Source organism: Buteo buteo, chromosome 23 (assembly GCF_964188355.1).
Source record: "Buteo buteo chromosome 23, bButBut1.hap1.1, whole genome shotgun sequence".
Lineage (NCBI taxonomy): Eukaryota > Metazoa > Chordata > Aves > Accipitriformes > Accipitridae > Buteo > Buteo buteo.
In genome coordinates this window covers 17,839,080-17,863,007 of record NC_134193.1, presented here as the reverse complement: position 1 = coordinate 17,863,007, position 23,928 = coordinate 17,839,080, and the positions used below count along the sequence as shown (strand labels likewise).

Below are 23,928 nucleotides of genomic sequence, written 5' to 3'. Positions count from 1 at the left end.
AAATGAAGACTGCTGAGATAATATACAGTGGCCAATGGGAATTTGATTTGCTTTAAAATTTAACTCTTGTGGGGCCGCCGCTGACGGACGCGCGGGGGATGGAGCCGGCCCGGGCGCTGCCTCCGCGGGCGCGCAAGGGGAGCGGAGCCGCCGCTGCCCCGGGCCGGTGGCAGCCGATATTCGTTTCTCGGAGCCTGCAAACTGCCCGGCTTTACCGCAAAAAATCTCCGGGCGGCTCCTGGGCGCGGCGGGGCAACGGCTGCAGCCGCGAAATGATGATTATTTCTGCGTTATTACGATCTTTTAAAAAGAAATTATTATTATTATTATTATTATTATTATTATTATTATTATTATTATTATTATTTTCTTCTGTAAGGGGGGGGAAGGCAGACGGGATACGAAATACCCGGCGCAGGGAAGAGCCCCTTTCGCAGCTGAGTTTTCCTGCCCTAAAACCGGAGGTTTCTCCTCCCCGGCAGCAGAAACGCGATCGCAGCCGAGTCCCCCCGGGCGCAGAAAGGAGCCCATTGTTCAATGGGGAGAAATACATTTTTAGCGGTGATTGAAAGCTCCCCTCTCGTTTGAACTCTAGAAGAAAGTCCCTGGCAGGGAAGAGCATCCCCCTCCCTCTGCCCCAACATCTGTTTGGAGCAATCCAGGCTCTAGGGCAGAGCCGGGTTCTGCCCCCTCCCAAAGTCATTAAAAAGATATTAGTTGAGCTGAGAAAAGTCCAGCGCAGCCCCCGATCCGGGGTGGTGTGGGGGGGTGGTGTGTGTCATTAAAGACGATTTAGGATTTGCCGGCGCTAACGCCAGGCGAAGGGGCACGCGCGGTCCGAAGAAAAAAGCTCCTCGTCCCGGCCGCCCCGCTGCGCCCTGCCCGCTGCCCGGCGTCCTGGTGCCCGGGGCCGGCGCGGCGCGGACGGGCCGAGCCCATCACCTGCCCCGTGCGCCCCGCCGAGAGCCGAGGGAAGGGGGAACGGCGGCGAGAGCCGGGCTGGGAGCCGAGGCGGTCAGCTGCTTTGGCCGCATCCCCCGCACCTCCACGGGCTGCAAATGCCCCGGGAGCCGGAGGGAAGAGGGGGGCAGGAGGGATCATTGCACCCCTGCGGCTGCCGCAGGAGCCAGGCGCCTCGAAGTTGCTAAATGTGTCATTTATTAAAGCATTCAGGGGGCTTTTCTTTGCCGTTTGCTTGCAAACTCACAAAGGCCGAGCTGCTGTTTGGGGGTCTTTTCTGATGGAAAAAGGGCTCGGAGACCCCCGGCACAAAAGAAATCCTGGCAGTGCTTTCAATGGCCGGGACTCAATGAGGGGGACCCTGTGCGCAGCGGGCGGGGGCGAGGGGCCGCCCGGTGCTGCCTGAAAGGCAGGCCTGAATGTAATGGGGAGATCTGCGTTTATTTGTTGGGATCACATTTAATTAGCTTAGTACAACCCTTGAAAGACAAAGGGACCTCAATCTGGATCCAATCTGAAGCTCGTTTGGAGAGCGAGGGCTCCTGGAAAAGTCAAAAGAGAGAAAGGAGAAAGAAAGGGGAGGCTGAGAGAGAAAGGGGCTGGGGGCCCAGCCAGGTGACTGGCACGCGTGAAACAAGGGGGCCTTTTGGGCACAAGGCAGGGCTCAAAAGGGAGGGAGGAAAATAGCCTCTTCCTCAGGTTTTACCTACTTAAACCCCCTGAAGGGGCCGGAGCTGAAAAGCCTCAATAGGGGCTAAGGAGGCTGCAAAGCAAACAGCGGCGCTGGAGAGGGGGCTCCGGCCCTGCCGCCGCAGCAGTTGGCGGCACTCGGTTATGGGAATGTGCCCAAATGTTACCTGCGCCCGGGAGCGCTCCCACCGCCGCCGGCTGCCCCCGGAGCAGGAGGCGAGGAGGGATGGAGGCGATGCCCAGGGTAAGCCTGGGCTGGGGGGTTCTGGTGGGCTGGCTGCCCCTCGTCCCCAGTACGGGGTCCTTCGCTGGTCCCCATGTCCTTCCCCATAGGGCGAGACCCCCCCTGCGCCTCCACCCACACACTGGGGTCAACGCAGCACCCCTGCCCCATTGCTTGGGTTGCTTCATCATATGCCGATGGGGCTGCAACTGGCCTGGGGCACCGAGGAGGGGTCCCCATGGGTGCACCTCTTGCTCCCAGGCAGCCCCCAGCATCTTCCCTCCGTGTGCCAACACAGGGCACACGCAGGTGGGTGGCACGGAGGATGCGCTCCCACCTCCCCAGGGGCAAAAAAAGAGGAGAGCGGTCGTCCTCAAGGTGCCACATCCATGGGATGGAGCTGAACGGACCCTCGTCCCCCTCCAAACCGCCTGTCTGTCCCTGCTCTCCACCGAGGGGGCCAGGAGCAGCGGGGAGGGTTCGGGGTGCCCCTGAGTGGTGCCAGCCCCTCGGTGGGTGCCCAGCAGCTCTGGGCAGGGAGGGGTTTGGTGCGGTGAAGCCATGACCCTCCCGGCGAGCGCTCCGGCGCAGAGCGCTGCAGCCCCTCCGAACCAGGCGGGCTGATTGTACTGCTCGGAAAAGGAGCTTTAGGGCATTATTTGCCTCCATTTCACTCTGCGGGAGGCTGCGGAGCTGAGCAGAGATGCTGAGTGCTCTCCCCTCCATTCTCGCTTGCTTTCTTGCCCTTTTTTTTTTTCCCCTTCCTTCTTTTTAAGTAGCATTTCCAGGATTATTTTGGCAAAGGGGTCACGGCACACAAAAGCAAACAGGGGAGGAAAAAAAATATCACCTTCCCAGCTGTGTCCGACTGCTTCGTGGGGCTCAGGCGGCCTCGAAATGAAACATGATTGTGGCAAATCACGGCGGTAACTCCTCAGCCCTCTCCGTGGCGCTGCGGCTTGGCAAGTGGGGCCAGTGGCATGGGGCAGCTGGGTGTCAACGCCTGCCGAGGCAGCCCCAGCACCGCGGGGCCCTCGCTGAGCTGCTGGGAAACACTGAGTGTAAAATAACCTCGCGATGGCTTTTCTGCCCATGACCAAATAAGTTGGCTGGGGCTGAAGGAGGCACCGGGGGGGTTCAACATCCTCGAAGCAGCTGGGTGGTCCCAGGGGTCCTGGTGAAGCCAGGGCCAGGCTCTGGGGCCAGGCACAGCCCACACTTGCTTGCCCTCATCTGCGTGGGCTCTGCATCCAGGCTGGATGCCAAAGGTGCTCCCCACCGTTAGAGGCTCCTCCCTGACAGCACGGAGCAGGAGGGAGCGAGGGGGGATTTGGACTGCAGAAACAGGAAAATCTCTGCACCTTTTCTTCCCCTCTGGCAGTGACCTGGGGATGGGCCAGTTGCATCCTACCACCATCTTTCCTGCATCCTACCACCATGTCTCCTGCATCGCACCACCATCTTTCCCGCATCCCACCACCATCTTTCCCGCATCCCACCACCATCTTTCCCGCATCCCACCACCATCTTTCCCGCATCCCACCACCATCTTTCCCGCATCCCATCACCATCTTTCCCGCATCCCATCACCATCTTTCCCGCATCCCATCACCATCTCTCCTGCATCCCATCACCATCTCTCCTGCATCCCACCACCATCTTTCCCGCATCCCATCACCATCTTTCCCGCATCCCACCACCATCTCTCCTGCAGCTCCAGCTGCCGGACTGGGACCCACATTGGCAACTGCACCAAGACACCAGCATGGAGAGGGCCAGCGCCCAGGGCAGGGCGAGCTGCCCAAGAGGAGAGGGCATGTGTGTGTGTGAGCCCCACCGCTCCCTCCTGCTCCCCAGAGGGTCTCTGCTCCCCACGAGAGCCGGGGACGCTCCAGCGGTTGCTGTACCCACGGTCTGGCTGCAACGGGGGGATTGCAGGAGCCGGCCTCGGGAGATGGCAGCTAAGGTTGGGCAGGACCAGGATCCGAGCGTCCAGCCACAGCCTCCCTGGACGGCGGCTGGGCAGCGTCCCCAGAGCCAGGGGACGAGGGGATGGATGAGCCCAGGCACGCTGAGGGCAGGGATGGGTGCCAGGAGTGGGGTCGCCTCGCAGGCAGGTGACCCCGGGCGCAGGGCCGAGGAGGCAGGCGGGAGAGACGAGCCCTCCCGCGGCTCCTGCCCTTTGCCGGCCCTATTCTCTCCAAAACAAACAGAGCGGCGGCCCCTGCCTCCCCATGTAATGACTCCACGGCGGCGAAGTTTAATATTCCCCGGTGAATGGCCCAAACAAGGAGCCCTGCCGGTCGGTGCGGCTCACCGGGGCACGGCCGCCGGTGAGTGACGGCTCGCACAAAGGGAAGGGACCATCTAATCCCCCGGGACCGCAGCACCTGCACCCCGGCCTGGCCAGGATTAAAGGGGAGCGAGCCAGCATCTACAAAGATCAGAGGCTTCTTTATAGCGGCCTTGAAATAGGATTTCCTCAAGTGATAAGGGGCAGGGTGGGAAGATAATCTGGGGAGGGCTGTTAGTACCTGCCCCCATGTCAACCCCAGAGATGCTCTTTTGGGTCACCTGCCTTGAACCTGGTGCCCCAGACCTGGAGGGAGGTGGCAGGGGTGGCCCTGGGCACCTGCTGCCCTGTCCCCCTTGTCCCAGGGGTGGCTGGTCCCTCCCCACCATCCCTCTCCGTCCCCAGCACCCGCCGAGGTGCTGCCGAGACAAGGATGGGCGCTCAGTGCCCACTCGCTCGCTGCCCTCGGCTCCAGGGCTGCTGTCCCCTCTTGCCACCGGACCAGGGAGCTGTGGCTATTTCAACTCATCTTCACATCACATAACTCTGGTTTCTGCCGATTTCCAGCGTGAAAAGTTGTAGAAAATTCCCTTTGGGTCTTTTCCAGCCCTAAGAGGGCAGAGAAATGCCCTGTCTGTGATGGGCACCCTGCACCGCTGCTGCTCACAGCAAAACCAGGAAAAAACTTCCAAACCAGCCAAACGAAGGCTACACAGCTCCTTACACGGAATAAAGCACCCGTGTGCTGCTTGACAGCATACACTGACACCTTTATCTGCACAAGAACAACGTGTCACCACAAGATCCCAATTCCTCGCCTCACGTCACAACCCTGCAAACACCAACAGCCCTGAGAATCCCCCCGAGACTGAGATGAACTAAGTGGGTTTGCAGGAGAAGCAGCAGCGCAGGTGGAACCTCGCGAACATCCATGTCGCGTCAAAAAGCTTCACGTTAAATACCACAAGCTCTCCCTCTGACCACGCCGCCCGTCACCCACCCAGCTTACTGTAAATATACTGTTGCTCTAATGCAATTAAATATTTAATACTTGGGGAAAAAAAAAAAAAAAAGTCCCATGTCTGCTTGTCTCTTTCAATAATCATTTCGGTTTAACTCGCAATGTCCATAATGTAGCTTGTTCTCAAATCATGCAAAATTAAAGAAAGTATTTTAGACTATCTTAAAGTCTCCCCTCTGCTCCCAAAGGAGCCTTTGCCTGTTCAGGCACACCAAATATAGAGCACAGGAGAGCATCGGGGTCATCGTGAACCCAACGAGATGCTTTAGGGACATGCTTTTTCAGGCTGCTGCTCAGAAATGGTTTGCAGAAGGACCACAGTAAGTTTCTACTTAGAAATAAGCCTCTGTGCCTGAAGAGCGGGGTGGGTGCCGCACGGCCCGGGCAGTCCCGCAGGACACGGGGCCGAGACGCCTGCGCCCTCCCGTGAAAGATGCGCCACTGAATAGAACTGCGATGGATTCACGCGGAGGGAGCGAAGCCATCGTGTGCCTGAGCCGAGACCTCGGGAAAGGGATCGTGCTTGAAGGAACATGATTTGTAAGAGCAGGAGCCAAGAAGCCAGGACCGGAGACCTCCTGCCAGGGCTCTTACCTGGGATGGCCTTTAACTCCGGTTCCTCCATCCCCAAATGCCGCGTTCCAGAGGCAGAGCGTTCCCCAAACGGAAGGTCTCCTCGTTGGAGCTCCTGGCTGTCCCCCAGAATTAACACCCGGGCATAGCCCCGTGCCAGGCACCGGTCCCCTGTAAGGAGGAAAAGGCTGTGCTGTCCCCACTGCTGTTCACGGACCCCAAAGCCCCAACCATGCCCCACGTGCCAGCTCCTACACAGCGTCCTGAGGACCTGAGAACCCTCCCTACCGCAAAAACTAATGCAGTCAGTGCTTAATCCGCTTTATTTGGGGATTAAACTTGCCCAGAGCTGAGCAGGAGACTGGGTTCGTCTCTTGGGAGGCCACAGACTTGGCTTGAAGGCACCACAGTGGCTTCTGGGCTGCACAACACACCTGAGCCAGGAGACACGAGGAGCTGCCTACAGACTCCGGAGCGAAACGCAAGGTGCCCTGGCCAGCCCCGGGGTGGGATTGAACATCACACCAATTCCCAGGACCCCCAGACAGCCGGAGACCAGGACAGCAGCAGGGCTGGAGCGCGGTTTGGAGGAACCTGGAGGTCACCAGCCCCTCGCGAGGTGCCAAGGCGTCTCTTCGCCTCCTGCCCTGCCCCTCTCCAGCCCGTCGTGGACTCACAACAGAAAGAAGTTTAATGGCTGCGGCCCCTCCGCCCCGAGCAGGCAGCAATAATGGAAAACAAATTGCTGAACTTGGGAACGTTTCAAGCACTTTAGCCTTCCAGGACACCAGACTGCTGATGAAAACCCAGCTTTGCAGGCACCATCTTAATGACAGGCCAAATTTCAAAGGCTTGCAAACTATTTCTTTTGCTGCCCCACCCCCTCAATAAAAGGTTGCATCAGAAAGAGATATTTCCATAATTTATAGTATGGGTATTTCACTGGGGAGACTCACTAATCTGTACTTACAGATACATTTAAGAAAATGCATCCTCCCACAATCCTGTGCCATTTACGACTATTGGCACAATCTGTAATACTCAGTCTTCAATTAAGGGACACCTTAGGGTTCATTATCACACAATTGCTCCCTGTGAACCATGCCAAATGCTGTTTTGGCACAGAGCTTGGAAGATGAATTAGAAGGAAGTCTTCTCGGTAATGCCCGCTCCCAATTCCCATCAGCAGCCTTTATGCCCTCCTCTAGCCATTTTTTCCCCCCTCTCCCCTCTTTCCAAGTGGCTTTTACTATCCCATCTTTCAATGTCTCTCTTGATTCTCTGGAGGTATATTTAGAGATGCTACATCTCCTTTTCTTCCGGCTCTCAACATGCCTCCCGCTCCCTGCTTTGCAGATGGGATCTTTCCTCCCTCCCTTCCCCCGTCCGTAACTCCCCTACAGCTGGCTGGGGAGCAGTGGATGGAGCTATTTTAGGTTGGAAGAGCACAAACCTCACATTTTTACAAGAAAGGGATCTCCAAAGGGGCTACAGCTCTCCCCAAACTTGGCCTGGCTACAACTAAAAGTTACCGCCCCGTAACATATCTAATAGATGAGAACGGCCAGAGCCGCGTCCCTCCGCATCTCCCTCCTGCCCTGGGCCAGTGCTGCTCCAGCGATCCCATTTGCAGGAACGGTGCAGGATGGAGGGCGAGTCCTGGTCAGATTGAGCCGCAAAGACTAAGTTGTGGAAGAGCAACAAGTTCAGGGTATTAAACCCAGGAGCTGCCACCTGCTTGACAAGCAATAAAACGTTCATACAGTTGTAGATCCATGCCCCTCTGGCTTACAGAAAACTTCCCTGTATTAAAACAGATCCTTCTGGCCTGAACAGCTACAGTTACAGCACCTTATTATGGAAATCCTCAGTGTCACGCTGCCAAGAGACACTTTGACATGACATTAATAGAGTTTCACTAGAATTAAGGCTCAAGCTGATCATCCCAAACTACTCAGGCAACACAGTGCGAGCACGAAGGCGAGAGGAGCCGGGGGTCTGCGGGCTGCCAGCTCGCTGCGCGGGGACCTCGGCAAGCGGAGAGCGAGCAAATTGAGTAAAACAGACTGGAAATACTTCACCCACAAGACATCTTGTGGAAATTTTATTATATAGAGTGTAAAATGCAACTGTCAGTCAAATAAAAAGAACACTTTTTTTTTTAAACACCATGCTCAACATTATCCAATTGCGTTTCTTTATAGTTAGACATTTCAAGCATAAGGAAAAATAAGGAAAGAACCCAAGAACAGTAACTTCAGTACATTTCAAAACGGAATGTCCCGCAGGGCAATTAAAAATGCAAGAAAAAATAGCTTCAATTCCGTTTTTCCTTTAAAAATACACTGTTATCTGTACAAGAAACACTACAGTAAACATTGGAAATCATATTATCCCTTTTATTAAATCAAAATTATTTAGCGCATACTGTGGTTAATACTAGATTCATTTATTTCTCTAGGTAATTTGACAAATATTAGATAAGAAAATATTTAAAAGAAATGAAAAAGCAAAAAACACCTTGGAATTAAAAAATAGTTACTACCTTTTATATGGTTTTATGTTCCACAGTGTTTGTTAAAGGTACTAATAGCAGATTCATTTTAATATTAAAAATAACAGTATTTATATTTCTGAGAGCATAGAGGAAAGTTTTTTTCTTTTTTTTTGTTTGTTTTTTTTTTTTTTTTTAAACAAGCTTGGAGGTCTTAGATACATAAATGCAACTAGCAATGGAGACATGAAAAAATGTATTGCTAAAAAAATTAACACGTTTTTATATTACCCCTTTAGACTCTAGAAATTATACAAACCCTACAAAATGCCCCCCCCGCCCATAACTTGCCTGACAGCAAAACAGTAACTGTCTCAATACAGAATTCACATAATTAATTACAATACATATCATAGTTCAGTTTTTAAAAAATGCAATAGAATCAAAGACAGCCAAGATACAAGAAATTAGAAGTAAAACATTTAATGAATTTACATATTTAAGAATATTTAAATACTGTTTAAAATTTTTTTTCTTTTTAGGATTTGTTACATACCACCTAAGACTTCCAAGCCACTCTTTCTGTTGCAACAGAAAAGATCGAAAATTAAAAGGAAAAAACACACAAAAAACCACATGTTGAAATGTCACAGCTCTGGGGTGCGTTTTGGTGCCTGCAAATTCTCTGGCTTCTCTCCAAAAAGAATCCCGGAGATTTTTTTTACAAATTTGGAAACAAAATTACCAGCATGTCCATAAGTTTAGTACATTACTAATTGTTCCTGATTCTTAGAAAAGTTCAGTATAGATTATCCTACAACTAGTGTTTCACAAACAAACAGAAAAGTCTTCATCAAAATGTTGCAAATCTAGAAACCTCTGTTACAAAAAGGTTTTCTTCCACAATGATTCCAAGAAAAAAAAATTGCCACGAGGACCTTGTTCTACTGCTCCTAGAGAGACAGAGAGAGAGAGAGGGGGAGGGAAAAAAAAAAAAGTTACTCAGCGGCAGCAAATTCGTAATGCTGTCAAGCCCTCCTCCCCCAACACAGACAGGTCTCTCATTCCCCATTCCAGCCGAGCAGGATATATACCTCAAACGATGCTTCAAGCCGCTATCGAAGAGATCTCTGCCCTAACGCCTGCTATCCCCGAGCTCTCCTTCCAGGAGTTCATGCCTCTTATCGAACAAGATCTCTCTTCTCTAGAGGGCCAGACTTTGAGAGAGGAATGAAGAGAACTCCCTTTTATCACCGCTTCTAGGTCACACTTGGCCAGCGCCCGCGGCAAGCGCCGATTCCTGCACCCGGCTCGCCCCGCTCGACCTCGGCAGTGCCAGAGAGCAGCAGCGGGGAGGCTGCGGCTGCCTGAGGACGGTGCTGGCTCCCCGCGCCGCCTGCATCCAGACCAGCTTCTGCTCCGAGGAGCCAGAGTAAAAACGCAATTCAGTGGGGAGAAGCGTCCGATCACAGAGGCGTGCGTGTACTTTGCACGTACTTTTTGCCAAATACCAAGACATTCGCTCTGCAAACCCGACGCTCAGGAAAGCCCTGTGGGTACCATCAGGATAAATCCCACACAACCCTCTGGTGGTTTGAGTGAAAGGTGAGGCGCGATTTTACTCGGCAGCTGGTTAATCCAAATTATTTTTCAACAGTTTTCCGCTCCCTTTCAGGAGAGGGTGGTCCCTCCCCAGGCAAGCACACACCTCCTATCGCAGCACAAAGCTTGCAAGAGAAAAGGCAAAGCCTACACACACAGTCCTGGACTGCATGATGTGCCGGTGTTGTGCTACCTTGCCAGCCTGGCTCCATTGTTTCTTTTACTTTCATTCCCCAAAGCCACAAAACAGCCTGGGGGTTACAAGGAAAGGTCCCCCGGAGAAATAAATAAGCTCTCAGTTCTCTCCCAAAAAACCTCTCATCAGGGAAATAAGACTCTGATGTTGAAACAACAATTCCGTGATTGCTTCCTCAGCCACAAGATATCTCTGCTTTACTGTGTGAACACAAAGCAGAGTCTCCACACCAGGGCAAGGCCAACGTACCCAGTTCCCCAAGGGAATGAGCAGTGGGGTTCAGGGAACGTGAATACGGACCTGGCTGTGGGCCTGAGCCTGCCCTAGAGTCTGCCCGTAGTAGGCGGCCTGCTGTCTGTAATACTCTGCCCAAGCCATCGTGTAGTCCGGTTGGGAACTTGCCTGAGAAGCAGCACTGGCAGCATGACCTGGAGGAAAAGAAGGGAAAAGGGAGAGATGAGCAATTCAGTTAAGACCAAGCCCAGGCTTAGGATCTCCTTTTGTAAAGCTTAAAGAAGAGCCAGCCCCCTTCCAAGAGCTGCAGACATCTGAAAGAGCGACACCAGCTATCTGCTGTTTGGATACGACAGGACAGGCTTTGAGCTGGCTTGCAAGTGACAAGCCGACAGCAGCCAGAAAGCATTAAGAGACTGTTCCCGCAGCTGCAGGGACACAGTTTGACAGCCTGCACCCTTCATCCCCAGCCCAAAGGCTCCAGCAGCACGGTGTCAAAAGCAAATCGAGAAGTTGGCATCATGCGCTTCTTAACGGAATGGAGAAAGCCAGGCTCATGTTTTTCCATGTGTGCAAAGCTCTCCTACCCTCTCAACAACCCAGCTTCAGCTTTCTGGTTTTTGTTAGCATCAGTTCTTGTTATGCGCTATGTTTCCCCCAGACAGGCCAACTGCAAGCATGGACAGGAGGTCTACTGTGGACCGTGGTTCAATGGGAGCACCTCTCCTGAGGCACAACAGCAGACAGCACAACTGAGAGCTTTCAGTGGGAGAACTACATGCACCATCACCAACAGGAGAGGACCAAAGGGGTTTTGTAGAGGACTGGAAGCTAATAACGGCAGGGGATGGAGATGCAAGTTATCGGATTAGAGTTAACTCTCTTTGTAACAAGACTTGATTCATCTCCAATAACCCTGTTTCACTCACTCTGTTTTTTGAAATACTCCTCCCATGCTTTGCTGTAATCGGGATGGCTGTTCTGCTGCTGGCTCTGTTGGCCTGTGCAAAGATGACAACAAGGGGCACGTCAGTATGGAACAGGTGACAGTTTCCAGCCAGTGACATTTACCTTTCCGCTAGACAGGCCCTGAATCTACCTCAGTTGCCCAGACTTCACACTTCAGCTTCCACCTTTCTACAGTGTTCGGCATCTTCAGTTCAGGGAAAGCTGAGGAAAAGCTCAAGTTCCTGATTTCACCTCACCTGTGCCCTGTTAAAGGGTATTAAGCCAAGTCTCCCCCCTGCTGAGACCTGCTCAAGCCAAAACACATAAGCTGGGAGCTGCTCAGTTTGCACATCAACCACCCTAGGCTGTCAGTCCACTCACACCTAGCACAGGGATGGAGGGTTGAAATGTCTGACGGAACTGAGACCTGCCGCCTCGACCTGCAGCCACGGAGCTGCCAAGGAAATGGCCATGTTTTGAGTCACCTCACTTGGTTTTCAGGGGTCTGCATCCTTCACCCCCACTCTCATCAGCGGAGCCCACCTGAAGGAGCCTCAGTGGGCAACGCCTGTCTGTACAACGTGCCCAAACACGAGCCTCCAGCGTACCATCTGCCCCAGCGCACAGCTCTGGGGTAGCCAAACTGCTACTGGCTGCAAAGTCCTCAGGCCCGAAGGGAGCCATGAGCCCCGCACAAAGCACAGCCAGCTCCACCTGCCCTCAGCAATACACCCCACGCATCATCCAGAGAGGCATCCACAACACCCTCCTAACAGCCACGACTGGCTCCGCGGCACGGTCTCCAGACTCCCCACCAAGATAAGCGGTGCCAATGCCTGCACTGAGAGAGACCTCGCAGGCCCCAAACCCTTGGTCTTCACCTAGCCCAGACTCTGAAGCACTAAGACATCTTCATCCAGCACATCTACGTGCTATTGCAGGGGAGAGTCCAGCCATCTGGGTGCAGAGGCGGGATGCCCACACTTCCCTTAGTCACATTAGAGCAAAGAGCCCTCAGCGAGACACACAGCAAACAAAAAAAAAAAAGCCCTGAACAGAAAACACAGCAACTAGAAAACTGCAGAGAGAGGCAGGCGCAGCGAGAGTGTGAGCGCTGAGCACGAGCCACTACACACAGGGACAGCAGGCAAGGACAGGACACACGCGTGGAGGAGAGCTCTTCCCAGCCCATCCAACCGCCTGCGCTCCATGTACAGCCCTGCCTTGCGACGCCGGCCGAAGGGGGGCTTTGAAGTGGGGGGAAGGGGGAAAATAATACACTGCAAGTGTGAAGTGGGTGGAGGGAACAGGGCAGCAGTGTCCTGTCCAGGGGCATAAAAGCGGGTTAAAAGACTTGACCAACGCTACAAGTCAGGACCTTTTCTGGCAGAGGTCAAGGCTGCCTCAACTGTCCACCTGCTAATGCCAACAAAGGACCTCCTTCAATGCCTTTTCTTCTAGGAGAATTACAGTCCGCAGCAGGCTGAAAGGACACGCAGCTAAATGCATTTCACAGCAAAATGTTTCCCCAGCCAGTTAATTTATTTAAGATGGGGGAAGTAATTAAAATCTAAATACATGTGTAGGGGGTGGGGGTCTGCCACTCCTCCCAAAAGGAGGGCACTCTCGAGTCTGTCCCTAGGAAGCCTGCTCAGAGAACGACTCGGCCGTCTCTTTGACAGGGCTAGCAGAGCTGTGAACGAACAGGCTGCAGCACTCAGGGAAGGGACCCTTCACAAGACTGTTTTCAAATTAAAACTTAAAGTGCAAAAGCAAGTATTTACCTAGTTTCTTATAATAATCCTCCCACGCCTTGGTGAACTCCACCTGGCCTGACTGGGTACCATTGTGATCTGCAGCAGAAGAAAGCGGTGAAGGCTGCTTAAAGCACAGCATTATCTTGTCTGTCCTCTCTCCTTACCAAGACTGCCTTCAGTATGCCTGGCTACAAACAGGAACATGGAGGATCCTAAGTAGACATGGAACTAGAGAGCCAACATTTTCCATCAGGTTCAACAGCAGAAATAAAACATCTGCCCCCCAAACATGGCACTGTGGTACTAACCCATACAGGGAAAGGACAAGGGCAAGGCAGGATGTTTCTCTGGTCTTGGGAGCCACCAGAAACCTGACAAACTCACTGCAAAGCAGTCATCGTTGGGATACAAGCTGCACTATCAGTAATCGGGGGATTGAAAGAGTCTGTGCTTCTTATACCAGGCTCCAAAGCCAGGAGGTGCAAGCTTGAGACATGACTATATGTTGCAGGAAGGGAGATTTTGTTTTTCCCTAGTGGCTGGTGGGCAAGACAAAGAGGATGTTTCAGGGAGGTGAGAAAGAAGGTAAGTTACTAAAGTGAGCTTCTAAAGGCACCTTGCAAGGCAAATAGCAATGCATATTTTGTAAACATTTATTCGAAGGCTTTATGAGAAGATGAAAATTACATTTTTTTTGGTAGAACTTTCCCTGCTGCATCAACTGCTCTGCTTCCCAAAGCTCAGGGAAGTCCAGTGCTCTTGAAGGTGCACAGGAAAGGACTGGAATAACAATTTTTCCTGTAAAGCAAGCTTATGGGAAAATACTCTTCTTCAGTACCATACCGTTCCATTCCTGTACAAAAAAAAGAGTCCTTCCAAGCCCACCATTGCATTTTGCTGTACTGAATATAGAACAACTATTGACCTTCTGTAAGTCCCTAGAGCTCAAAGGAAAAGTCATGATTTTTAGACTGTAATTTGCTAAGGAGCAGGACCCTTGCAGAGGCTTTTTTTTTAGTTTAACACACACTTCCCATGCAGGGTTCCTATGTCCTACTGTAGCACACGTTTTAGAAGTGCACTAAGTTAACAAAGCAGCACTGAGGATTTCCAAATTTCATATATGCACAATTTCATAAACATTAAAATGTTACAGGGAATCACAAGTACAATTGCAGGCATTGCTCCTCCAATGTTTCTTCTACCTCAGGCACCTCAAGGAGTGAGAATTTATACTGAATATTCTACTTCATTGCTAATTCAGCCTTAGCACTGAAAGGCATCTGTCATTAAACCCCTTTAAAATTACCCCCCCACACACACTTTTTGGTGCTTAGCTTCAGTTTTCATGAGACTAGGCCATTAAAAAACCTCGTATTTCCTGAAAAATTGTGATTGAAAAGTGTCTTTTGGATATTACTGCCCAACACATGAGCTCTGAGATTATCAAGCAGACTACGAATCTGCTCTGTTTAGGGCAAACCATTAATCTGGCTGTTGAAGACACTGGATGGTGCAGTTACCAACGTCACCAATAGCATTTACTACTTCACTTATTCTGAAAAGGGGGACTCCCCATTTCAATCTGCTGCATTTTGACTAAACAGGCTGTTAGGAAGCCATGACACTTCGAACCTTGAAGAATAACAGCCAGCCTGACTCAGTGCTGGTGACCTGAAGTGGAAAGCCCAGCAGCAGGGGTCACCTGGGTTCAGTTTTTGAACTGATGACTAAGGACATGTATGCACTCGTTTTTGGGTTTTTATTTATTTGAAAGCTGGTTATTCCACTGGCCTCATTCTGAGCATTTAGCACTGTGGAGGCTGAGCAGTTCTCACCAACTCCCAAAAGGAGACAAGAGGACACTACTGCAGTCAGTGTGGATGAACCAGGACAGGAGCTCTGCCTATCCTTTCCTCCATTTCCTGCATCTCCTTTCCCAGTCTTTCCATCAGACTGGGAGTTGAGCAGTGAGAAGAGCTCATAAGGAACATTTAAAAAAGAAAATAAGCAAGAACTGATAAGGTCAAGAACAAAGAGATGGGAGGGCTCGCCACCAGACACGATATGCCTGTTAGGGGGAAGGGGGGGTTGGCAAGTGCTTGCCTGGAGAATCCTGGCAGAAGAGAGCCTAAGGCAAAAATGTTCTTGTTAGAGAGGAACAGACAGCAAGGACCAAGTTTCTACACAAAGAGAACAGAAACAGGCAGTAAGCAGTTAAGTGCACAAAAAGCATCACAGTTTTCAGTGGACTTCAGCTTATTCTGAGCTCAAACACCACAGCATGTCTCCACACACCTCTTCTGCTCAGGAAATTATTTTGCTGTTTTCACAGAAGTGGTCTCATGGGTGAACCTGTGTTTTGCAGGCACAAAGCAGCAATTGCAAAGGGAATATACCAACCCTTCTCCAACCCAGGTCGTAGACACTTACTTGGGACTTGCTGTCCAGGCTGCTGCCACGTCTGGTAGGTACTGCCCCAACCCTGCGTCATGAACGCCTGAGGACCACTGCAGAGGACAAAAAGGCATGCTGAAGTAGACAATAAAATACTTAACAGGCCATATACATGAAGTTACCCACAGAAGCGAAACTGTTACTTATAGCCAGCAGCTGCTGAGCAAACAGGTGAATGTGGGAACAAAAGGAAACGCTGTGTAGGTGTGACTGCTAACTGTCTTGATATTGGTCTGTTCATGAAGCCAAGACAAAGGTACATCACACTGAACAGCACTCCTTGTGCTGTATGCAGTTCAGGCTTCTTTCCATGCTCTTACTGCACTAGAGACAGAAATTCTGGAGACGCCAATACCTACCTTGTTTATAATAGATAAAATCCTTCCTGTAGTCAAGCTTAAAGGATTAATCTCACTTGCTTCTTGCTTCTGAATGCTCAATCTTTAAAAGGCTCCACTTGCACACCACCGCTTCAGGGCCCTCCACCCTTCTCCCAGTGCTTTTATAGCTCCCAGGCATTCCCCACAGCCCGTCCGTGATGAGATGGAGAAGCTTACTTTTGATGAGGTGTAGCGGGTGCTTGGCTGAACGGACTTTGACCAAATCCTCCAGGTCCACCCATGCTGGTACCCTGTCACAGAATCCACAAATATTTAATGCCAGCTCTAAGCACAGGGTGGAGTCAGCTAGTATAAGCAGTAAGAAAGGGGAGAAGACAGCCTGGGACATGTTCCACTAAACCCCAGCACCTGAAAGAAGTGACTGATTCTCCAAGGATGAAGTTCTCAGGACTGTCAGCACACTCCAGGAGCCCAGCTTCAAAAGCAACTCCAGTCAGCCCACAAAGGGGCTAAAGGGACTATGGCACAGTTGCAAGTTTTCCTTTGAATAGCTTAGGTCCTGAGGTTGGTATCAAGCCTTCTCCTCTCAGGCAATTCAGCATAAAGGTTGCTTTTCAGCTTTACCACGCCCCAGTTCAGTATTTTCCGTACTTTCTTTTACCCAAGTCTCCCCCTTCAGTAGTACTCCAGCCTGACATTATTAAGCTTCAATACCACAGCACTGCATTAAGTGGAAGGCAAAAGTCATCCTGGATTTACTGGAGCAAGGAGTTGAGTGTTACTTTCAGTATGATGACGCCAGGATTGTGTCATTCTCACGCAGTGACGCTATTGTCTTCCCTTCAAAAAAAAAAAAAAATCTCCTTTGACAGCCTTCTCATACCTTATTATTGCTGTTCTTCCCTCTCATACAGCTGCACACTACCCATGATTATGTCAGCAAACAGTCAGATCCTTCTGGGACCACAGCAAAAATTAGTCCAATGGGTGCTGGAGGGCCATCAAAGTTCAAGACAGCTGCTAACAGGCAAATGGTTTTGAAGCTGAATAACGTAAGCGTGTGTATTCTGTGCCATCCTGTAAGTCCAGGCCGACACGTACCTAAGAGTGAAAACATCACGTCTGAAAGAGACAGACCAAGATCAACAGAGATGGAACTTACACCAACTTTCTCATCTATGAGATGTCTAGCGAGTTCAATTTGCTGGGGAACTCCTCTGATAGTGAATATTCGTACACCCGGGTCTGTGTTCGGAGGTGGGTTTCTCTGGAGCTCAACATGGGCTCCTGACTGCTGATTTATACTCTTGATGTTCTCACCACCTGAAGAAAAGAAAACCAAGACAGAAGAAGGGATATTCAGTATCTTTTTCATAAAAGCATAACAAAGTCAGGTTCTGGTAATGGAATATAGTTTCAACTACCTTCTGTGTGCATCAAGGGAGGCGGGCTGAAGATGGCAACAGCATAAAAAACCCCACAGTACCTGAGCTCATGTTGCTCCTTTATGCTACCTCATAAGTATGACCTGAAACTGTGAGCTACTGCAATGGTTTTTTGGGGTCATGGATGGTGCCATTTTAAGAATACACACAGTCCCCCTATGTGCGCATTGCTAGGCTCGCAACAAAATGCGGCATGGCTGGGACACGCTTTGACAAAACAGATGCAAAAACTGTACTGATGGAATTCTGGTGGTTTTGCACAGCTGTTCACAATCCTCAAGAAAAGAAAGTCACCTGCAACTGAAACATACTCGCTCTTTCTTCCATGAGGCTTTTTTTCCCCCATCACTAGACATTTCATTCCACTAAGGCAAAAAGCCACCAGCCACATACCTTGTAGCTTAAAAGCAAAGCTTAAGCTTTCTCACAATCATGTGCTGTTCGATAGCTTATTCCCTTAAAGAAACCTCTGCTTACCGCACTTCCTATTCACGCTGCAGCATATGCATCCCTCCGCACAACTGCACCAGTGCAGGATTCCAGGCAGTCCTCTGCTATTTCAGAGTTAGTTGTGCATGCAGTGAACATATCTGGCTAGTTTGCCATCTGGATACACTAGAGCACTGGAGTGCTTCGAACAAGATGCGGCAGAGCCAGTCAAAGTAGATCTGATTTCCTGAAGACCTGCTAGGTCCCCGTCTCTTAATGAAATTTGCTTAACAAAAGCCTCAGCCAATGTTACAATGGTTCAATTCTTCTTTTGGAAGCTCACACAACTTACAGACCAGCTCCACTCAACTGGAGAAATTAAAGGGTGTGTGGAAGGAAAGGATTTTACAACTTTTAAATCACAAACCAAAGATCACCAGCCAAAAGGACATTCAGCAAGCAGGAAAGATTGCAAAGGAAACTAAGCGGAGATTTTTGTTTGGTTTTAATGAAAAAAAGAGTCTCCAAAAATAATCTCAATTTTGCTTGCATTTCCATCTCTATACATCCAGCACAACTTCAAAACAAACTGTGGATGTTGCAGACACTTGTTCATTTCATTGTAATGGACTCGTGACCTTTTTAACATCTTAAAGCCTTCTTGGGGAAGGGAGGAGGAAAAGTTGCCAAAGGGCAACTAACTCTTTCTAAATGAATTTTTGAAGATGCATTTAACAAAAGATAATCGTGTCACATCCCTGGGCAGACAACAGCGATTGTACTGTGCAGCCAAAAGCCAAGACACTTATTTTCAGTCAAGCATGGGAAAGCGGTAAGATGAAGTTTCAAAACCAAGAAGTTTTTTCTATGTAACACTTTTGTCTGATGCAGACTTGTTTGAAGCTCTGGTTTTTACATACTGAGGTGAGATCTGAATCAACAGCCATTTCATCTGCTTAACAAAAACAGAGGACCCTTTCAGCCAACACAATTTGGATCATGAAGGAGTGGGAGAACTTCTTTACTGAGCGACAGAGGCATAACCATAGGTTGCTACTTGCACAGCAGGCTAGGTTTCTCTTTCCAAAAGGGGATTAAAAATTAAAGCTTTCTCAAACTGGAAACAAGGAGAATATAGATTTCAAATCATTTCCCCATTTAGCATTCAGCACCAAGTTGGCAGTTGCTGGGACTGTTTCCGTATCAGCTCCCTCCTAGACCACACTGCAGGATCAAGTTAGTGGGCTCTCCACGTTTGGTCAGAGGCTGCAAGCTCCTACCCCTGTACCAGGACTTGGTGCCCTTCTCCTCCTTACCCTCCAGTCCGGTACACACCAAAGTGCTCCCTCCCACCCAAGCGATCCCAATTCAGCCTCCAGAGCATGCAAATGAAATGACGCAGTCAACATGATGCTGCATGGTGCCGGAAGGAGTCCATCTTCCCCCATAATGAGGTGACCCGCTCAGCACATGGTGGCTGTCTATAGACGCATTCAGCAGCCGGCTCCATTCTTCTACCTGATGGGGGGCAGAAGTGATCCAAGAGTGGCCCCCCAGCTGGACGTGAAATTGTAAAGCAATTAATCAAACCTGCTAAAAGGCAGAGCTGACAAGAGCCAGGCCAGCCACGTTATCTGTCAATATTGCTGTATTTATCATGGAAATCCAGCGGGGGCCCAGAGAGGCTGCGGTTTGTTTCCAAGAACCACCAAACAGAAAAAGTGCTTGACATGTGTATGGCGCTCGTCTCCACCCTTCCTCGAGTCTTTCAGAAAAGAAAAGCTGCACCTACCCACCCTCTAGAGGAAAAAGCTACACACAGGATTTGCAGGGAGCCGAGCACTTCTTATCAGCTCAAAAAGGCTCACGCTCCCAAGCTGAGAAATGACGCCCACAAGAAAAGGGCCCTAGACCTTCTGTCATATACACTGCAGAAATTGAGCTGAGAAACTTCCTCATCTCCCTCTTTTCCCCCCTTCTCAAGTGGTGACATGGAGCTGGAAGCACCGCAGCAGTTACCTGGCCACATCACATAACGCTACACCTAGCAGCCCAAGATACCCATTGCTCGGGTGCTAACCTCAGAGACCAAGCTACATGAGCCCAGAGGACTCAGTCAGATTTTACAGAGCAGGCTAACAGCCAAGTCCTGTATCACTGGCGGGGGGAAGTTGTGGAGGGGAAGAAAGAAAAAAAAAAAAAAGAAAAAAAGCTGGGAACTGCTCAGAAACTAAAAGGGGGGAGCAAAGGTTTTACAGTCGGTCACTGTTAAGAAAACCCCACTAATGTCCTCTCTCCCCTACGCTGCCCCACAGGCAGTGGGAGAGGAAATAAGAATCGGGTGTCTTGCATCAACATATGGAAAGTGTAGTACATCCATTCTGGCCCAGGCCCCAAAAGGCAATGCTACAGCCATCACTCACTTGACAAAAAATGAAGGCTGCAATAGACTAAGAGCATAGGCACTGTAAGAACACCGATTACAAGGTGGTATTACAAAGCTACAAGCACTCAAATCACCATACAACTAGTAATTAGTCACTCCAGAAAGCTTCTGATCTGGCTGGGTAAGAATCTCTATTTTGCTGTTGTGGAAACAAAGGTAAAAAGCTACCCTTCACCCCCACAGTGAGCCTGTGCCAGGCCTTGCACTTGAATGCTAGGACATCCAACTCCACTACCTGCATTTATCTTTTCAGCACACAGTGCTCTCTGTAGTCACAAATGCTCCACTTCAGTGCACTGCTGAACAACAAGTGACCTTTTCTGATCCTTTATTAAGGATGACTAATGGATACAGCAATAAAGTTTCATTATAATTTGATTTTTCCATACATATAACTCTCACTTGTGAGCTTAATATTTGCTTTGCTTGATCTTTTGCCCAATTGGACTGTTCAGTGAGATCAAGCACAATCACTCTGCAATTTCTGCATAATGGGGAGAGCAGGTGTTTTTTCATATTGAAAAAAGTTTTCAGGTTTGTGAACAGGTTTACAGCAAAGAACAACATCTGAAAATGATTGCAGATATACTGCTGACATGCCCGTGTCCCATATCTGTGTCCCTTGTCATCCAGCAAGGCAGGAGTTCAGGGTGCTACAGGGGCCAGACACATGGAAGGGAACAAGTGAGATGCAGCAGGGGAAAGAGGTCACAATACATTTCATCACAGGCTCACTCCTGCCCAACAGTATGGCAGGAAACTAAATGTCAAATATGAAATATGGCACAATGCCCTTGAGACTCTGCCTCCTTTACCGTTGTAGCTAATCTGTTCCTATTCTATTCACCTCACCTCTCCTGAGGCTAAAAGCCAACTGTGATTACTTAAATACTAGTTAAGGCACATGTCATTCTTTCTGAAATAAGCAGATAGAAAAATTAAATACAACTCCTTTGATACGTCAGTGTATTAACTCAGAAGCATCGCAACAATTCAGAGTGGTAGAGCTCTCCTACTCCTGGCTCTAATCTAAGTACTGCCATTACCCGAAGCGTAGCTCGTGCTCTATGATAAATTGAGACTGCTGTTGATGCTCTGGTTTCCTAACTGTCTTGGGGTTGTACTGGTTCTTGAGAGGAAGGCCAGGTGACTCCTTGTCCATCTCCTAAGCATGGAGAGATTCAACAGCTAAGGCAGCCAAGGGGCCTCCATGGCAGTGAATGTGCTCGTCTGAGCGAGACAAGGTGCACCAGTCTGCTCTGTGACAGACTCAGATACAGACAAATCCTGCTGCTTCACTTTATTCATCAGACACTTCAGGTACGTGGCTGGAAGCAGCTACTGTTATTACCACGTTCAGAGACCTTCCATTTTATCACATGGCACTCACAGAAATCCAGCATGACGAAATGACTGTTCTGCTTGTCCCTGATAAACTGTCCTTTAAACGAATTCTGTATAAAAAGAATCCACAAATGAACCTGCCTTTTCTCAGCCAGCTGCTTGTTATAACAAGCTTACTTGACAGCTCTGCATGAAGAGCCTCTCTTAGAGATTGTGAACAAGGGCCTGGAGAGTACAATTATGAGTGAGAGCACCACAAAGAAAACAACCACAAGCGCTTATAGCTTATTCCTATGCTGCATTCACCGGCCACTAAATACCTGCAATTACAGAAAACTCCAAAGCCTCACACTGTCAGGCAGGAAGAATGCGACCATCCCAAGGGAAAAAGATTGCAAGCTCTAGTATTTAGTGTCACCAGACCTACCTTTGCCTATAACAAGACCACACTTATCGGCTGGCACTGTGTAGGTTATTTCCTGCATGCCCCCAGGTGTTCCAACACTCCAGTCCCCACGGCCACGACCTCTTCCTCGGGCAACAGCCAAGCTTCCAAAGCCATCTCGTTCCTTGGAAGGCAAAAAAATTGTATCAGTGTTTTTTTGCTGGCCCCAATGCACGTTAAAACCAAAATAAAGCAAGGTAAGTTAGACTGCATTATAATCAATGGCATTGAATTAAGATATTCTTGGACTTCAGTTTCACATTCAAGATTTTGAAGCACTTTAAAGAAATGCCAAATAACATAGGTTACAGTTGCCTTCCTGACTCAGGAAGATATTTATATTTTTTAAATGCATGCCTTTACATCTGCTGAAATAAACCTATAAACAAGCATCAACTACTAAAGGACTTTTAGTTTGTGATGGGGGCTTTCCTTAGGGCAACCAATAGATCTTGGCACTGACACACACAGAAGTTGCTTCCAAACCCTTTCAAGTGTCATTCTTTAAAGAACTGCTCGAATTACTCAGCTGAAATGCACATTTTCCAAAACTTCCAAAGGAAGCTTTTAAGTTCAAAGACACTTAAAGGACATACCTATTTTGGGTAACCAATTTCTCCAAAAGCAAAGGCCATGGGCAGTCAGAGACTATCATCACAGACCTCAAAGTTTAAGTGGATTATTAAAAGAATTATGAAATCAAGTATTCAAACCAGATCTCGGGGCAAGAAGAGGTATCAAGACCTACCCTTGATGGACAAATTACGCTCAGGTATCTGGTGTGGAAAGGCTGAACATCTTTACTTGTCATAATACAAAGGGATATGCAACCTCCTTCATGAGTCTGCCCTACTACTTCACTCATCTTTGTACTTGCTCTTGGGCAATGCAATATGTTGGTGTCTGTCTTGGAGCACGGTGACCACGTATGTAAGAATTCATTGCCTTCCCCTGCCTCCCACTAGACCAGAGGACTGGAGTCTGAAGAGGAGGCATCACTGAGCACTGTTAATGCTCTGCTGTCTAAGCTTTACTCAGCCCTACTGAGCAAAGGCTCCAGTCACTGTCTCACACTACTGCTGGACTCCATTCCACCAGGTCACCATTTCCAAATAACTTAAGAACAACGAAACATGGGGGGTAAACGTGGAGCTATAATGATGAGGCCTCATAATAGTGCTTGAGAATAGGAGACCTTCCCATAGCTCATTAAAAAAAAACCAAATAAACAAAAAACAAACCTAGCAGCTCTGTCCTGGGCAGCAGCATGTGTGGCCTACCAGAGGCAAAATTTAACACTGTTCTTCAGATGGCGGCATCCATCCACACAGCTGCATGCATGCAGACTACATTCCCATGTTAAGCACCTTCCTCCCAAGAGCCTCCAGAACCCACCTGTGCTGTGAGAATGAGCTCACTGATGATGTGTGCTGCGTGTTGACACCTATCGTGAAGCCCCATGACCTGTGCAACTCTTTCAGAACTAATCCCATCATCTGTGAAGAGAGGTGGCAAAGACTAAATTAAAAGGAGAAAACATCCACCCGCCAACAAAAGCTTCCTTTTAGCACCACCATTGCTAGCAGCATTTTCACATAACTACCCCAAGAGCTACCTCTTCCCTCCACCTTCAGCCCCTCTTCCATGGGCTGAAAGAAGACAAAACCCAACCCACATTGCAGAGGGAACAACATTCAAAAGGCAACACTTTCAAATGTCAAAAAGCCATGAAAAAGACTGATATGATTTTAAGAGGACAAAGGCAGCTTTGATAGGTGATCAGACAGCCAAGGACCCAGAGAAAGTTACTTAGAATTAATCAACTCCTGATCCCCAAAGGCTTTAATGTCCTGAAGGAGAATTCTTTAACAGGAAATAAAAGTTTCTTTGTTATTGTTATTTTGTTTATCCATACAATCACCACTCAAGACATGACTGTTGTGACATCTAATGTTTGCAAATGAGCTGTATATCTTACTCTCTGAAAACCAGAAAGTGCAGGAGGAAGCAGCACATCATATTTAAATGGG

At 49.2% G+C, this 23,928-nt stretch overlaps 1 protein-coding gene across 4 annotated transcripts in view; it reads right to left on the bottom strand.

Annotated features, from left to right (window-relative positions):
• Positions 1 to 7,833: 7,833 nt before the first annotated feature.
• The window catches only part of FUBP3 (far upstream element binding protein 3), a 41,080-nt gene continuing 24,985 nt past the window's right edge, over positions 7,834 to 23,928 (bottom strand). For 2 of the 4 annotated variants that reach the window (XM_075056091.1, XM_075056092.1), the window contains exons 12-20: positions 23,294 to 23,394; positions 21,881 to 22,022; positions 16,952 to 17,112; positions 16,006 to 16,079; positions 15,425 to 15,501; positions 13,019 to 13,087; positions 11,216 to 11,287; positions 10,353 to 10,480; positions 7,834 to 9,207 (exon numbers count right to left, since the gene is read on the bottom strand). In XM_075056091.1, coding sequence (XP_074912192.1) covers positions 9,199 to 9,207; positions 10,353 to 10,480; positions 11,216 to 11,287; positions 13,019 to 13,087; positions 15,425 to 15,501; positions 16,006 to 16,079; positions 16,952 to 17,112; positions 21,881 to 22,022; positions 23,294 to 23,394 — 833 coding nt within the window. In that variant the 3' untranslated portion in view covers positions 7,834 to 9,198. The remainder of the gene's footprint in view (positions 9,208 to 10,352; positions 10,481 to 11,215; positions 11,288 to 13,018; positions 13,088 to 15,424; positions 15,502 to 16,005; positions 16,080 to 16,951; positions 17,113 to 21,880; positions 22,023 to 23,293; positions 23,395 to 23,928) is intronic. The other 2 variants (XM_075056093.1, XM_075056094.1) reach the window with 2 other exon arrangements.